Source organism: Eubalaena glacialis, chromosome 3, assembly GCF_028564815.1.
Source record: "Eubalaena glacialis isolate mEubGla1 chromosome 3, mEubGla1.1.hap2.+ XY, whole genome shotgun sequence".
Classification (NCBI taxonomy): domain Eukaryota; kingdom Metazoa; phylum Chordata; class Mammalia; order Artiodactyla; family Balaenidae; genus Eubalaena; species Eubalaena glacialis.
Genome location: NC_083718.1, coordinates 63,515,137 through 63,531,315, shown reverse-complemented (window position 1 = coordinate 63,531,315; position 16,179 = coordinate 63,515,137). Strand labels below are relative to the sequence as shown.

Below are 16,179 nucleotides of genomic sequence, written 5' to 3'. Positions count from 1 at the left end.
AAGGTAACTTAGAATTTTGTCTAGATTAATTTTACCTGGAGAAAAAGCATAATATAAGAAATACAGATTCTTGAGGCATTAGTTATTTTTTTCTTTTTCTTTTTTTTTTTAAACATCTTTATTGGAATATAATTGCTTTACAATGGTGTGTTAGTTTTTGCTTTATAACAAAGTGAATCAGTTATACATACACACATGTCCCCATATCTCTTCCCTCTTGCGTCTCCCTCCCTCCCACCCTCCCTATCCCACCCCTCTAGGTGGTCACAAAGCACCGAGCTGATCTCCCTGTGCTATGCGGCTGCTTCCCACTAGCTATCTATTTTACGTTTGGTAGTGTATATATGTCCATGCCACTCTCTCACTTTCTCCCACCTTACCCTTCCCCCTCCCCGTATCCTCGACACATTAGTTATTGAATGCAAAGTAATGTCCCTAAAAATGAAGCATATTTAGCACATTTTGCAATTTTAATTGCTCTGTCTTAGCATTTATATAAGCTCTAGTTTGCACTCAACTATCAAGTTCAGACATTTTCATTCTCTTTCCAAGGGATACAGTTTTAGTCAGTATCATTGTCTACTTATATACTAAGCATGGTAATAAAATCACAGATACGATTTCTATAAGGGCAGGGTCCATGTCTGCCTAGGTTACCACTATAGTCCTAATCTTAGTACAATGCCTGGAACTAGTGAGAACTTAAATATTTATCGAATAGCTGACATAATGTGTTTTTAGTTTGTACCTCATTCAGGGAGCTTTTCTAAATGGCCTATAGCTGCACTAATTTGGTAGCCACTAGCTACCAGTGACTACTGGGCACTCGAAATATGGGTAATCTGGATTGAGATGTGCTGTGAGTATAAAATACACACTGGATTTCAAAGATTTAGTAAGAAAGTAAATCTCATTAATTTTAATATTGATTATATGTTGAAATGATAATATTTATGATATATTAAATTAAACATTATTAAATAAATTTCATATATTTCTCTTTAATTTTTAATATGCCTATTAGAAAATTTTAAATTATATTTGTGGCTCATATATAATTTCTAACGGACAGCGCTAGTCTAGAGCTATGACAGATTGATTGCCAAAATGAAATTAAGTACAGAAAGCTGAGGCTAACTCCCTGTTTCAAATTATTTTCCTGGCACCTGCCAGTTCTGAGAATCCCCAGTTGTTAGTTGTCTGAAGTTATATGAACAGACCATGGAGAAACCATCCTCGTACCTGTGGTTACTTATCAGAGAAAGTGATAATAGTGACTCTCAACTCTGAGGAAGGGGACGATGACCATTGTGGAGAAGTTTGCTTCCAGCTGGCTCAGTGAAATCTCTCCCAGACTTCCCATACCAGTGGCTTTGGGCACTGACTTTAAAAACTGTAGCAAAAGCCTGAACCTTGGCTCAGGGAATTCTTTCTGTTCTGAACTTCTTACTGTGTACTTAAAACTTCTTTATGGATTGACTTTCCAAGACTCTTGTCTCCCCATATGCATTTTGCCTTAGTTTGATTTGACAATCCAATTTTGGATTATTTACCCTGTTTCTGCCCTGGCAGAAATAAGAAATAGACAAGATAAAAAAGTAACTAAAGGAATAAGCATTGTTACATTCACACTAAAGAGGACTACTTAATATTTCTGCCCTGGCCATAAAGAGTATTCACCTTGCACCCAGTCTAAAATCCCCAGATACCTCTGACCAAGGCCTCTTCCCTCACCATCCATCCCTCACCCTGTTCTTACCTGCTCAGAGCAAGTGTACATGCACACATGTGCATGCATGCACACATGCACACACACACACACACACACACACATTTGGGGCAGGAGACCAAGAAGACTTCTAAGGATAACAAGCTTTTTACCTCATGCTGTAAAAAGATTCCTATAATATCACCCAGTAATTTCATCACCAAATCCCTAGACTGGAAGTGAGGGTAAGAGGTGAGTGGATTCTAATCCATGTCTCTTCCTCTAGGAAAGTCACACTTCAACCACAGGAGTGAAAAACTGATGGACAAAAAGAGTGCTCTGACTTACTGCTCATGATGTTTGACTCATAAAACTTGGGGTCATCACGTTTCACCTTCTCAGGATTTTCACAAAACTTGTAGATGTTGTCCTCAATGTACCAGCTCTTGTTCTCATCAAACACAGCAAACACAGCCTGCTGCTCGATGTCTGCTGCCCTCTGGAGGGTAAAAGTGCTGTGTTCAGTGATTAACGTCCTAGCAGATTGATTAACTACAACACTGAGTTCTCAGAAACCAAAGGGGTACAGGTCTTGGGTCCAGTAAAGCCATAAATTCATACATCCGTGAGAGCCCATTGTGTACAAAGCCCTTGTTAGAGCCAAAGGTGGCATGTCAAGGCAAACAGAGCAGATCAGAAAATTCAGAGACTAAAATATCCTAATAGAAAAATCCCATTTCAACGTTAGCAACTGTAATTCTGTTTATCTCTGTTATCACCTTTCAACTCGAATGATTGATTGGATGTGCTCCAAATAGTTGCAAAGGATAAAAAAGAAGGGTGCAGTAGGAAAGTTTTATATCTCTCCCGACCTGTTTCCTTTCCTAGCTCAATAAATTAGGGTCTTCCAAATGTCTCTTTCTGCTTTTTCTAGGCATGTATTTATTTTATATGCCTTGGGATGAGATTTCTTTGATTATAGCTTAGCCTAATTGGGAATTTTAAGTTAATGATATGAGGCTTTTATTCTTCAATGAAGATAAAGTCAGAAGATCCATATCTTTTTTTCACATTCTTCTGTATAAATTGGTCTTGCTAGAGACAGACCATTGTCTGGGTTCAACATCATGAAAAGCTATGTCTGCAAGCTATGTCTGCCTGTATCTCTCCTTTCTCTCCCTATTTCAGGTCTCTAAAAATAACAAGGACTGGTACAGAGCTTTACACTTTTACCAGATGGTATCTCATTGAGCCGTGAAACAACCCTATAAAATTTTTAGGAGGGGGTAATACCCTTTTTTTTTTTTTTAATTTTATTTATTTGTTTATTTATTTGGTTGTGTCGGGTCTTAGTTGCAGCAGGCGGGCTGCTTAGTTGCAGCTCGTGGGCTTCTTAGTTGTGGCATGCAAACTCTTAGTTGCAGCATGCATGTGGGACCTAGTTCCCTGACCAGGGATCGAACCCTGGGCTCCCTGCGTTGGGAGCGCGAGTCTTAACCACTGCGCCACCGGGTAATACCGTTTTGATGAAAGGAAGAAATTAAGAGAAACTAAGTGACTTGCTCATCACATAGCACGGACAGATCTGGAATTTGAAACAAACAAACAAAATACAGTATCACACTGTAGACTTGCCTTCTCCAGTGAAAGTCCATATGGAAATAGACAAGACAAAAAAGTAACTAAAGGAATAAGCATTGTTACATTCACACTAAAGAGGACTACTTAATATTTTCTGGTTCTCTAGAAGCAAAAGCCCCATTGTTTAACAAGGAGAACTAATCTGTTCCAGTCAGAAGAAATTCCTGGAATTTCTGAAAGGTTACTTCAAGGACAAAATACCTGTATGCCTCGCTTATCCAAGGATCTGCTCTTACAAATTAGAAGTAGCCCTATCAGCCCAGAGGCAATGTCCCTTGTGATGTCCACATTACTGTAGTATGGTCTTGGTAAGCACTGAGCATCATTTTCCATGGGTTCATCAGACTCTAGGATGTTCCACTTATAAGTATAGGTTTCCCCTGGTTGAACTGCTTTGATCATGGTGTTACTGCCTGAAAGAAAATATAGTCAAAATTTTTTTTGATTTTCAAAATTATTTCATGGAAATAAATTAAATAAACAAGTAAATAATAAATGAATGAATAATTTAAAATAATTGAGCTCTTGTTAGAATCAATGTTAGGAAAGGAATATTATTTTTATATTAAGTTCCACTTGATAGAACTCTGGATAGCATGTAGCTATTACATATTCGTCCACTAGAGGCCACTTATGGCACTAACAAAGGACACCATATTTTGTAATCATTAGGGTAAACAAAATCCCTGAAGTGAGCAGTGTTTGGTTGTGACTTTGAGGATACCCCTATATGTATACTACCTGACTGTATAAGTTATACTACTGGGCAAGGAGGACACTAGAAAATTACGGCAACCTCTCAGAAGTCAATAGTTTCATTCAGTAGAAGTGAAAGGTTCAAACCTGAGGTAGAGGAAGAGTTGACTTCATCTTCATAAGGAGAGAAGGTCACACCATGAGGGTAAATGCTGTAGCTGCGGCTGGCCATATTTTTGAACATGATCTACAAAATTAACTCAAATTCATTATTTCAGGATTTAAGGTCAATCATGAGAACACAGGATGCTAGCTTTGCATACGTACTTGTGGGATAGTGTGTATGTGTGTGTGTGTTTATGTCAATGCAAACTAATGCTGTTTATCTGAGTGGCAACCTCTCCCCATCACCTGACAGACGCATTTGAGAGAGTTCCACTCACATAGTAAGGTGGAAAATGGAAAGAGAAGTCTAACCTTAGAAGTGACATTTTCCTCACAGTATATCACTCTCTCCAAGTTGGTTGCCATCCCCTGTCCCCTCTCCTTTCAGCTTGGACCACATCTGCCTTTGAATCTGCTCCTTCTCTTCTCTTAGACCATGATCACCTTCTCCAGCCTGCCAGATCCCCCAGAACCCTGTCATCAAGTCATCTTCTTGATGGGGCACAGAAAATAGCCAGATCCTGAATTGCCAATGAGGCATATTTCCACTTTCTAAGAGTACCTAAAAGGGATCAGAAATGAGGGAAGGTAAAGAGAACAGAGAAAGGCTGCTTTCTGTCCTTTTGTTATTTTTTAAATGAACAGAATTGGCCTTGTCTGTAGATATCCTCTTGGTTCATTCTCATGAAGAGGTGAAGGGAGGAGCTTTATGCACACAGGAGTCCTAGTTAGCCTGCTGAATCTTCAGAAGAGAATTTTAATCTTATCTTCTACTTGCTTGCCAAAGCAGCTGGATCATCCTTAATCTGCAGATTATCTGCATTCTAGAATCTTGCCAAAGATTGCAACTTTCAATTCTCTGCAGTCTAGTTCTTATCAGAAGATAAGGTGATGATGTGACACAGCATTTAAGAAAAACTGTCTGAAGAACACTCAGTGTTCTTGAAACATATCAAAATTTACCTTCATCAGAGACCAATCATCAGAAAACTATATACCTAGACCACATTGATGAATTGTTTTCATTCAGTTGGGTTATGTTCTCAGCTATAATGAGAAACATTATTTTAAAAAGCTTTGTAACTTTTAAATTTATAAATTTATTGTACCAGTAGGAATTTATCAAGGATTCCATCTACTACATCACACAGCATCCTCTTTTAAGGATCCATGGGAGAAATTCCTCTTAAGTCTCAGTAGCAGGGGAAACTGTGCTTCTTTTATGACTACTGTGACTCCTGCCCTGACCTAGTTCCCTTTTTACTTTGGCTGCTAGAAAGCTTAGGACAAAATTTGTTGACAACATTATAGGAGCATATGGTATGTGTTTCATTATACTTATCTTATCCTTGGCTTTATTTTCTTTGTCCCCATATTATCCTTCACCCCAATTACATTGGCTCCTTGTTTTATTCCTTTATAATTTGATAAACTGTCTCAGATTGTTTGTATTATGAGATAGGCTACAATAAGCACAAATACTAAATAAAAATTAAAGCTGCATTTTAATTAAAACTTATATGGACACATTAAAAAAATAACCAGTACTTATAATCTTGTTTTCACTATTTAATTTCTTCCATGGTTCTATATTTCTGTTACTTACTTTAAGTGTGTCTCTGACCTGGGCTCTGATAATAGGGCCCAAGATCCCATCTTCTTTGCTATTGGGATTCTCCAGGCGTTTGGTGAAGGATGCATCTTGGTACTGTTTGTAGACAACCTTCTTATAATGTTTTCCAATTTGGTTTGAGAAATTATCCAAATGCAGAGATCTGTACTTTCTTAAAGTGAAATAAAATTTAAAAGATTAAATCATTTTCTCAAGTAGAGACCCCAGTATGATAGGGAAACCCTTATGCTTAGAAGTTCTATTGAATTAGCTAAAATGCTAGTTTCCTTAAGGAAAACAAACAAACAAACCTTAATGTGGTTTGCAAAGTCCTGATACCTTCTCTCTAGTTGGAAAACTGGAAACCTCTGATCTGTCTCCTCCACCATTGATAAAGTCTTAATCATGGTTAGAACCAGCTACTTAGATCTTCCTGTCACTATGGTTTCTAGAGTAGACCTTCGCTATCTCTGAAAGGTCTACCTGGATGAAAGGATAAGATACACTATGAATTTTTCTTAAGTATTTCTTATCACTTAACTTATGATATCCTTATTGGCTTTCCAGGTACTTCTCAATCTCTAAATGCACAATCCCACTGTAGGAAGCTTCTGCTGTCTTTATTAAACATAAGTTCTGTGCTGTTGGGCTATCTCTTCTACCATCCACCCAATCCTGGTGCCATCTGAAAACCAACTGCCTTCACCCATCTTCTGTAGCTACTGCAATAAATGATTTAGGGGAAGCAACATGAACCACTTTCCCCCTTGGTCCTTTTTATAGCCTTAGTTTGCAAAAGCAGAGTTCCATGGTAGAGTTTATCCATTTTATGCGTTTATTTTACACAATAAAAATCACTGACTGCTGCTAGAGAGTTCTGGATTCTTATCTCAACCCCACTTCCCTAACCCTTCCTGCATTTTCTAAATATTCACTTGTATTAATTTCATGTGTATAATTCCAGAGCATCTTTATGCGAATATGACTTGCAAATATAAATATTCTTATCCTTTCACTCCTTTAACAAAAGGCAGCTATTTATATATTCCATACTACACCTTGAAGTTTTTTTGCATTTTTCCAGCTGTATTGAGGTATAATTGACAAATGTATGTATTTAAGGTGTACAACATAATAATTTATATATGAATATATGAGACTACCACAGTCAAGCTAATTACCACTTCCATCACCTCACCTAGTTACTAATATTTTTAAATTTTGAGAACACTTAAGATCTACTGTCTTAACAAATTTCAAGTGTACAATACAGTGTTATTAACTATAGTGTTACTAACTATAGTTAATATACTGCACTGTTTGTTAGGTCTCCAGAACTTATTTATTTTGAAACTGAAGGTTTGTATACTTTGATCAACATCTCTGCATTCCCCTCACCTCCCAGCCCCTGGCAACCACCATTATACGCTCTGCTTCTACGAGTTCGACTTTTTTAGATTCCACATATAAGTGAGATCATGCAATATTTGTAATTCTGTGTATGGAATGTTTCACTTAGCCTAATGTCCTGCAGGTTTTTCCATGTTGTTACAAATGGCAGGATTTCCTTCTTTTTAAAGGCTGAATGATATTCCATTGTATATATAAACCATATTTCTAAAAATTCATTTATCCATTGATAGACACTCAGGTTGTTTCCATATGTAGGCTATCATGGATAATACTGCAATGAACATGGGAGTGCAAATATCTCTTTGATATACTGATTTCATTTCCTTTGGATATATACCCAGAAGTGGTAGTTCTATTTTTAATTTTTTGAGGAAGCTCCTTACTGTTTTCCATAAAGGCTGCACCAATTTACATTCTCACCAACAGTGTACAAGGATTCCATTTTCTCCACACCCTCATCAACAGTTGTTACCTCTTTTTCATCCTAGTTATCCTTATAGGTATGAGGTGATATCTCATCATGGATATGATTTGCATTTCGCTCATGATTAGTGATGCTGAACACCTTTTCATATGCCTATTGGCCATTTGTATGTTTTCTTTTTTTTACCACAGTTGACAATTTTAATTTTTTAATTTTTTAAATTTATTTATTTATTTATTGGCTGTATTGGGTCTTCATTGCTGTGTGTGGGCTTTCCCTAGTTGTGGCAAGTGGGGGCTACTCTTTTGTTGCGGTGCACGGGCTTCTCATTTCAGTGGCTTCTCTTGTTGCAGAGCACGGGCTCTAGATGTGCAGGCTCAGTAGTTGTGGTGCACAGGCTCAGTTGCTCCGTGGCATGTGGGATCTTCCCGGACCAGGGATCGAACCCGTGTCTCCTGCATTGGCAGGCAGATTCTTAACCACTGCACTACCAGGGAAGTCCCTGTATGTTTCTTTAGAAAGATGTCAGTTTAGATCCTTTGCCCATTTTTTAAATCAGGCTATTTTTGTTTGTTTGTTTTGCCTTTGAGTTACATGAGTTCGTTTTATATTTTGGATATTAACCTCTTATCAGATATATGGTTTGCAAATATTTTCTCCCATTCTGTAGGTTATATTTTTATTTTGTTGATTGTTTCTTTTGCTGTGCAGAAGTTTTTCAGCTTGATGTAGCCCCACTTGTTTATTTTTGCTTTTGTTACTTATGCTTTTGGTGTCATACCCAAAAAAATCATTGCCAAGACCAATGTCAAAGAGATTTTCTGTTATGTTTTCTTCTAGTGGTTTTATGGTTTCAGGTATTACATTTAAGTTTTTAATTTATTTTGAGTTAATTTTTGTCTATGCTATAAGTTAAGGGTCTAATTTTATTTTTTTGCATATGGATATCCAGTTTTTCCACCATCATTTATTGAAGAGACTGTCCTTTCCTCATTGTGTATTCTTAGTGCCCTTGTCAAAGATTGGTTGACCATATATGCATGGGTTTATTTCTGGGCCCTTACTTCTGTTCATTTGGTATATGTGTCTGTTTTTATGCCATTATTATACTGTTCAATTACTATAGCTTTGTAATATAGTTTGAAATTAGGAAGTATGATGCCTCAAGCTTTGCTCTTCTTGCTCACGATTGCTTGGGATATTCAGGGTCTTCTGTGGTTTCATCTGAATTTTAGAATTGTTTTTTTTTTTCTATTTCTTTGAAAAATGTCATTGGAATTTAATAGGGATTGCCTTGAATCTGTAGATCACTTTGTGTAATGTGGGCATTTTAACAAAGTTAATTCTTCTAATCCATAAACACGGGACATCTTTGTATTTGATTGTATATTCTTCAGTTTCTTTCATTGTTGTCTTATAGTTTTCAGTGTGTAGCTCTTTCACTACCTTGGTTAAATTTCCTAAGTATTTTATTCTTTTAAAAAAATTCTGTTGTAAATGGAAGTATTTTCTTAATTTCTGTTTGGATTGTTCATTGTTAGTGTATATAAATTCAACTGATTTTCATAATGTTCATTTTGTTTTATTTGTTCATTATGAGTTATTTTCATAAATGGGTGTTGAATTTTGTCAAAAGCTTTTTCTGCATCTATTGAAATGATCATATGGTTTTTATACTTCAATTTGTTAATATGTGTATCACATTGATTGATTTGCATATATTGAAGAATCCTTGCATCCCTGGGATAAATCCCACTTGATCATGGTGTATGATCCTTTTAATGTGTTGTTGGATTCTGTTTGCTAGTATTTTGTTGAGGATTTCTGCATCTATATTCTTCAGTGATATTGGTCTATAATTTTCTTTTTTTGTAGTATCTTTGTCTGGTTTTGGTATCAGGGTGATGGTGGCCTCATAGAATGAGTTTGGGAGTGTTCCTTCCTCTGAAATTTTTTGGAAGAGTTTGAGAAGGATGGGTGTTAGCTCTTCTCTAAATGTTTGATAGAATACACCTGTGAAGCCATCTGGTTCTGGATGAAGATTTTTAATCACAGTTTCAAGTTCATTACTTGTGATTGGTCTGTTCATATTTTCTATTTCTTCCTGGTTCAGTCTTGGAAGGTTATACCTTTCTAAGAATTTGTCCATTTCTTCCAGGTTGTCCATTTTATTGGCATAGAGCTGCTTGTAGTAGTCTCTTAGGATGCTTTGTATTTCTGCGGTGTCTGCTGTGACTTCTTTTTCATTTCTAATTTTATTGATTTGAGTCCTCTCCCTCTTTTTCTTGATGAGTCTGGCTAATGGTTTATCAATTTTGTTTATCTTCTCAAGGAACAAGCTTTTAGTTTTATTGATGTTTGCTATTGTTTTCTTTGTTTCTATTTCATCTATTTCTGCTCTGATCTTTATGATTTCTTTCCTTCTGCTAACTTTGGGTTTTGTTTGTTCTTCTTTCTCTAGTTCCTTTAGGTGTAAGGTTAGATTGTTTATTTGAGATTTTTCTTGTTTCTTGAAGTAGGCTATATAGCTATAAACTTCCCTCTTAGAACTGCTTTTGCTGCATCCCATAGGTTTTGGATCATCATGTTTTCATTGTCATTTGTCTCTAGGTATTTTTTGATTTCCTCTTTGATTTCTTCAGTGATCTCTTGGCTATTTAGTAACGTTTGTTTGGCCTCCATGTGTTTGTGTTTTTTATGTTTTTTTCCCTGTAATTTATTTCTAATCTCATAGCATTGTGGTCAGAAAAGATGCTTGATATGATTTGAATTTTCTTAAATTTACCAAGGTTTGATTTGTGACCCAAGATGTGATCTATCCTGGAGAATGTTCCATGTGCACCTGAGAAGAAAGTGTAATCTGCTGTTTTTGGATGGAATGTCCTATAAATACCAATTAAATCTATCTGGTCTGTTGTGTCATTTAAAGGTCGTGTTTCCTTATTAATTTTCTGTCTGGATGATCTGTCCATTGGTGTAAGTGAGGTGTTAAAGTCCCCCACTGTTATTGTGTTACTGTCAATTTCCTCTTTTATAGCTATTAGCATTTGCCTTATGTATTGAGGTGCTCCTATGTTGGGTGCATATATATTTATAATTGTTATATCTTCTTCTTGGATTGATCCCATGATCATTATGTAGTATCCTTCCTTGTCTCTTGTAACATTCTTTATTTTAAAGTCTATTTTTTCTGATATGAGTATTGCTACTCCAGGTTTCTTTTGATTTCCATTTGCATGGAATATCTTTTTCCATCCCCTCACTTTCAGTCTGTATGTGTCCCTAGGTCTGAAGTGGGTCTCTTTTAGACAGCATATATATGGGTCTTGTTTTTGTATCCATTCAGCGAGCCTGTGTCTTTTGGTTAGAGCATTTAATCCATTCACATTTAAGGTAATTATCGATATGTATGTTCCTATGACCATTTTCTTAATTGCTTTGGGTTTGTTTTTGTAGGTCTTTTTCTTTTCTTCTGTTTCCCACTTAGAGAAGTTCCTTTAGCATTTGTTGTAGAGCTGGTTTGGTGGTGCTGAATTCTCTTAGCTTTTCCTTGTCTGTAAAGCTTTTGATTTCTCCGTCAAATCTGAATGAGATCCTTGCTGGGTAGAGTAATCTTGGTTGTAGGTTCTTCTCTTTCATCATTTTAAATATATCATCCCATTCCCTTCTGGCTTGTAGAGTTTCTGCTGAGAAATCAACTGTTCACCTTATGGGAGTTCCCTTGTATGTTGTCATTTTTCCCTTGTTGCTTTCAATAATTTTTCTTTGTCTTTAATTTTTGTCAGTTTGATTACTGTGTGTCTCGGCGTGTTTCTCCTTGTGTTTATCCTGTATGGGACTCTCTGCGCTTCCTGGACTTGTGTGGCTATTTCCTTTCCCATGTTAGGGAAGTTTTCGACTATAATCTCTTCAAATATTTTCTTGGGTCCTTTCTCTCTCTCTTCTCCTTCTGGTACCCCTATAATGCGAATGTTGTTATGTTTAATGTTGACCCAGAGGTCTCTTAGGCTGTCTTCATTTCATTCTTTTTTCTATATTCTGTTCTGCAGCAGTGAATTCCACCATTCTGTCTTCCAGGTCACTTATCCATTCTTCTGCCTCAGTTATTCTACTAATGATTCCTTCTAGTGTATTTTTCATTTCAGTTATTGTATTGTTCATCTCTGTTTGTTTGTTCTTTAATTCTTCTAGGTGTGTGTTCTTTAATTTTTCTAGGTCTTTGTTAAACATTTCTTGCACCTTCTCGATCTTTGCCTCCATTCTTTTTCCGAGGTCCTGGATCATCTTCACTATCATTATTCTGAATTCTTTTTCTGGAAAGTTGCCTATCTCCACTTCATTTAGTTGTTTTTCTGGGGTTTTATCTTGTTCCTTCATCTGGTACGTAGTCCTCTGCCTTTTCATTTTGTCTATCTTTCTGTGAATGTGGTTTTTGTTCCACAGGCTGCAGGATTGTAGTTCTTCTTGCTTCTGCTGTCTGCTCTCTGGTGCATGAGGCTTTCTTTCTTCTGTTTTAAATGTAGGCATTTATTACTATAGACTTCCCTCTTACAACCACTTTTCTATATTCTATAAATTTTAGTATGTTGTATTTCTGTTTTCATTTGTCTCAAGATATATTTTGATTTCCTATTTGATTTCTTCCTTGATCCATTGGTTGTTCAGGAGACTAGTATTTAATCCACATATTTGTGAATTTTTCAGTTTTCTTCTGTTACTGATTTGTAGTTTCATACCATTATGGTGAGAAAAGATACTTGATATTATTTTAATATTCTTAATTTGTTAAAACTTGTTTTGTGGACTAATATGTTATGAAGAATCCTAGAGAATATTCCAGGTGCACTTGAGAAGAATATGTATTCTGCTGTTGTTCGATGGAATGTTCTTTATTTGGATGGAATGTTCTTTATATGTCTGTTAGGTACACTTGTTCTACAGTGTTATTCAATTCCACTGCTTCCTTATTGATTTTATGTCTGGATAATTTATCCATTGATTAAAGTGTGGTATTAAAGTCCCCTACTATTATTGTATTGCTGTCTATTTTTCCCTGTAGTTCCGTTAATATTTGCTTCACATATTTAGGTGCTGTAATCTTGGGTGCATATATATTTATAATTGTTATAGTCTCTTGATTAATTGACCACTCTATCATTATATAGTGACCTTGTCTTTTTTATCCCTTCCCTTTTTTTTATGACTTTTTATTTTATGTTGGAGTATAGCTGATTAACAATATTGCGATAGCTTCAGGTACACAGCAAATCGACTCAGCCATACATATATATGTATCCATTAATCTACAGGTGTCCTTAAAGCTAAAGTGATAAGTCTGCTATTGAAGCTCTCTATTGAATATTTTCAGTTCTGTTATTGCATTCTTCAGCTCTAGGATTTCTGTTTGGTTATTTTTTTATGGTTTCTATTTATTTATTAAATTTCTTATTTTGTTCATTTATTGTTTTCCTGATTTCATTTGATTACCTATCTGTGTTATCTTGTACCTCATTGAGCTTCTTTAAGATGATTATTTTTAATTCTTTGTCAGGTAATTTGTAGATCTCTATTTCTTTCACACTGGTTACTGGAGCTTTATTAGTTTCCTTTGGTGGTGTCATATTGCCTGATTCTTTGTGATTTGTGTAGCTTTGTTTTGGTGTTTGTGCATTTGCTGGAGCAAACAGCCCCTTCCAATCTTTACAGACAGGTTTTGGCAGGTAAAAACCTCTTGTCAGGTCTGCAGCCTGATGGAATTGCCTCTGGGATCACAGTTGAGTGATGTTGGAACCAGGTCATGTGGTTGCTGCTGGGCCTGCAGCAGCATCTGTGGTTGGAAGGCCTTTTACCAGGGGCTCAGGTGGGCATAGACCCTGTCTGGTCCCTGGGAAAATGGAACTGCCTTCAGGACCTTGGTCAGTAGAGCTAGCACTGGGATAACAGTCTACTTCAAGGTCCACAATTGGGTTTGCAAATGGTAGGCCTGTTACCAAGTGTGTAGATGGGTGTGGCTCCCATCTGGCCCTTTGGAGGGCTCCCAGTGGGTCACTGGGTGGGTCCCTGAGTGGGCAGAACTGCTCCTGAACTGCAGTTTTGAGGTCTGGAACTAGGTAACAGGGCCATTTCAAGATCTGTAGTGGGACCAAGGTCTGCAGGCCAGCCACCAGGGGCATGAGTGGATGTGACTCCCATCGGGTCCCTGGGCAGGCAAGACTAGTCGTGGATCATGGCTGGGAGAAGGATGGAATTAGTTACAGGGCTGCTTCAAGATTCACAGTCAAACGGAGGTCTGCAGGTCAGCCTCCAGGGTCATGGACAGGTGTGACTCCTCCTGGGTTTCTTAGCAAATGGTGCTGGTGGCAGGACCAAGGTTAAGTGGGGCTGTAGCTGAGTCCATAAGGGGAGGAGGCTATTTCCAGGTTTGTAACTGAATTACAGTTAGTGAACCAACCATCTGAGCATGGACTTGCCTTCTTAAAACAGTCCTCCTTGGTCTTGACTTCCACTGGGATTTTGCAAGTTCCTACTTTGATCCCAAAGCTCTCACAAAGGCACTTCTGTTTGTGGATGGCTGCCAAATTATCATTGCTGTGGGGGAATACAAGTGGGGGAATCTGCTATTCTACCTTCTTGCTCCCTTGACTTTTTAATTTAAAAATATCTCTTGGAGAACTTTTTATATTAGTATAGAGAGAGTTTTTGCATCCTCTTTAAAACAGATGCATAGTATTCCATTGTATGATGTACCATAACTTATTAATTTCCTATTGATGGACATTATGGGTTGTTTCCAATATTCTGCTGCAACAGTGCAGCACTGAACATCCTGTACACATACCATTTCACCTGTATACAAGTATATCTATATAGTAAATTCCCAGAGTGAGATTGCTGGATCAAAAAATATATGCATTTATAATTTTATACACATTGCCAAATTATCCTCTAGAATGGCTTTTCCAATTCGCTCTTCCACCAGCAATACATGATAGAGCTTGTTTCTTGCAGCCTTGCCAATACATTATGTCATCTAAACTTGTGAGTCTGATAGGTAAAAAATAGTATTTGAGAGAAGTTTAATTTACGTATTTCTCTTACTGTGAGTGAGCTTGAGTATTTTTCAAGTGTTTAAGAGCTATGTGCATTTCCAGTTTTCTTAATCCCACTCTCCCATTTCCTAATTTACAAAATAAGTAAAAGCTGTTTCTAACTTGTAGGGTTAAAGCAAAGCTCTTAGAAAGGTTTAACACAGTGCTTGGCAATAGGAAGCATTCAAGAAGTGGTAGCTGCTATTATTATTGCTGTTGTTACTACTACTACTATTATTATTTTTCTGAGTTCTCTTGAGGAGTTTGGAGTAACTTCAGATTGTTTTGGAAAAGAAAACCTGAATGAAATCCAATACATGTATTACCATGAAAGCTGTCAACTCATGACATTTCACCCCATGCATCTAGGACCCTATGGAAAATGTCTTGAATCTGCACAGTAGTAAGAACCCCTCAAACTCACTTGTCCATGTTTGCTGGTATTATAGGTGCATAGTCCCAAATGACTTCCTCTGCAGCAATGAAGTATTCCCATCTCTTAATGTGCCGCCTCTGGTCTCGAGTTAGTTTCTTAGGATTCCTGGTTTTCTTTGCACAGTTTTTAATGTCTATGTAAGCCTGCATCCCAGCTGAGTTAGGACATAAAGACAATGAAAGAATCTGAGAGAAGAAATTAAGGCTGATAAAATGTACATCTTTTAAATAAATTTGTGGAAGTTTTCAATAATAACAGTGAAAGTAATGCTCATGCAACTTTTGAACATTTTGGTTTGAAGCTCTTTTAATACAGGGCAGAAGGAGCAAGAATAAAAAAGCGAGGGAAAGAGAGGATGGGTTAGAGGAAAAACTTGGAAAGCTATCCGTTGTTTCTTACCGGGGAGGAAAATTTCTTGAAATTTCCAGATCCTTAAAACCTTATGACTTAGGTCATGTCGATTTCTCATATTTCCTATAACCTCTTCCTTTTATTTGTAAAATGAAGATATTACTAGTGTGTACTGTATGAAATTGTTCTTAAAAATTAAATAAGATAATACAAAGAGCACTTAACCTCAATAATGTTAGTTTTGCTGTTGTTTCATTAGTATTTGGGGCTCTATCTTCCAGGGATATTGTGACAATTTCATTACTTCAAATATAATTTTGACTGCTTAGTGTGAACAAAAAATGAAATGATCCCATAAAGTGTCTCTTTTTTATATTTCTTGCTTTTATACACATTATTTTGGTAACACAATGATTTACTTATATTTACAGGAACCCTCCTCCTAACTGTTTTAAAGCAACAATGTGTAATAGACCGTTAGCTATTTTGTTTACCTGATACCATATAACAACCTAGGCTGATTTTTTCCCCCACTAGAATTCACTGATGTCCTGTAAAGCTCACTCCTTAGTTGGTTAGATACTATGTGTTTTCTATTCAACACACATCCACTGAGTTCCTCTTTGGGCCAGGCTCTGTGCTCAT

The 16,179-nt window shown here is 36.7% G+C and overlaps 1 protein-coding gene across 1 annotated transcript in view; it reads right to left on the bottom strand.

Annotated features, from left to right (window-relative positions):
• Positions 1–16,179, bottom strand: part of F5 (coagulation factor V) — an 83,298-nt gene that overhangs the window by 27,539 nt on the left and 39,580 nt on the right. Inside the window, exons 7-11 of the mRNA XM_061183123.1 lie at positions 15,172–15,337; positions 5,817–5,994; positions 4,193–4,292; positions 3,551–3,762; positions 2,057–2,207 (exon numbers count right to left, since the gene is read on the bottom strand). Of these exons, the coding sequence (XP_061039106.1) occupies positions 2,057–2,207; positions 3,551–3,762; positions 4,193–4,292; positions 5,817–5,994; positions 15,172–15,337 (807 nt within the window). The remainder of the gene's footprint in view (positions 1–2,056; positions 2,208–3,550; positions 3,763–4,192; positions 4,293–5,816; positions 5,995–15,171; positions 15,338–16,179) is intronic.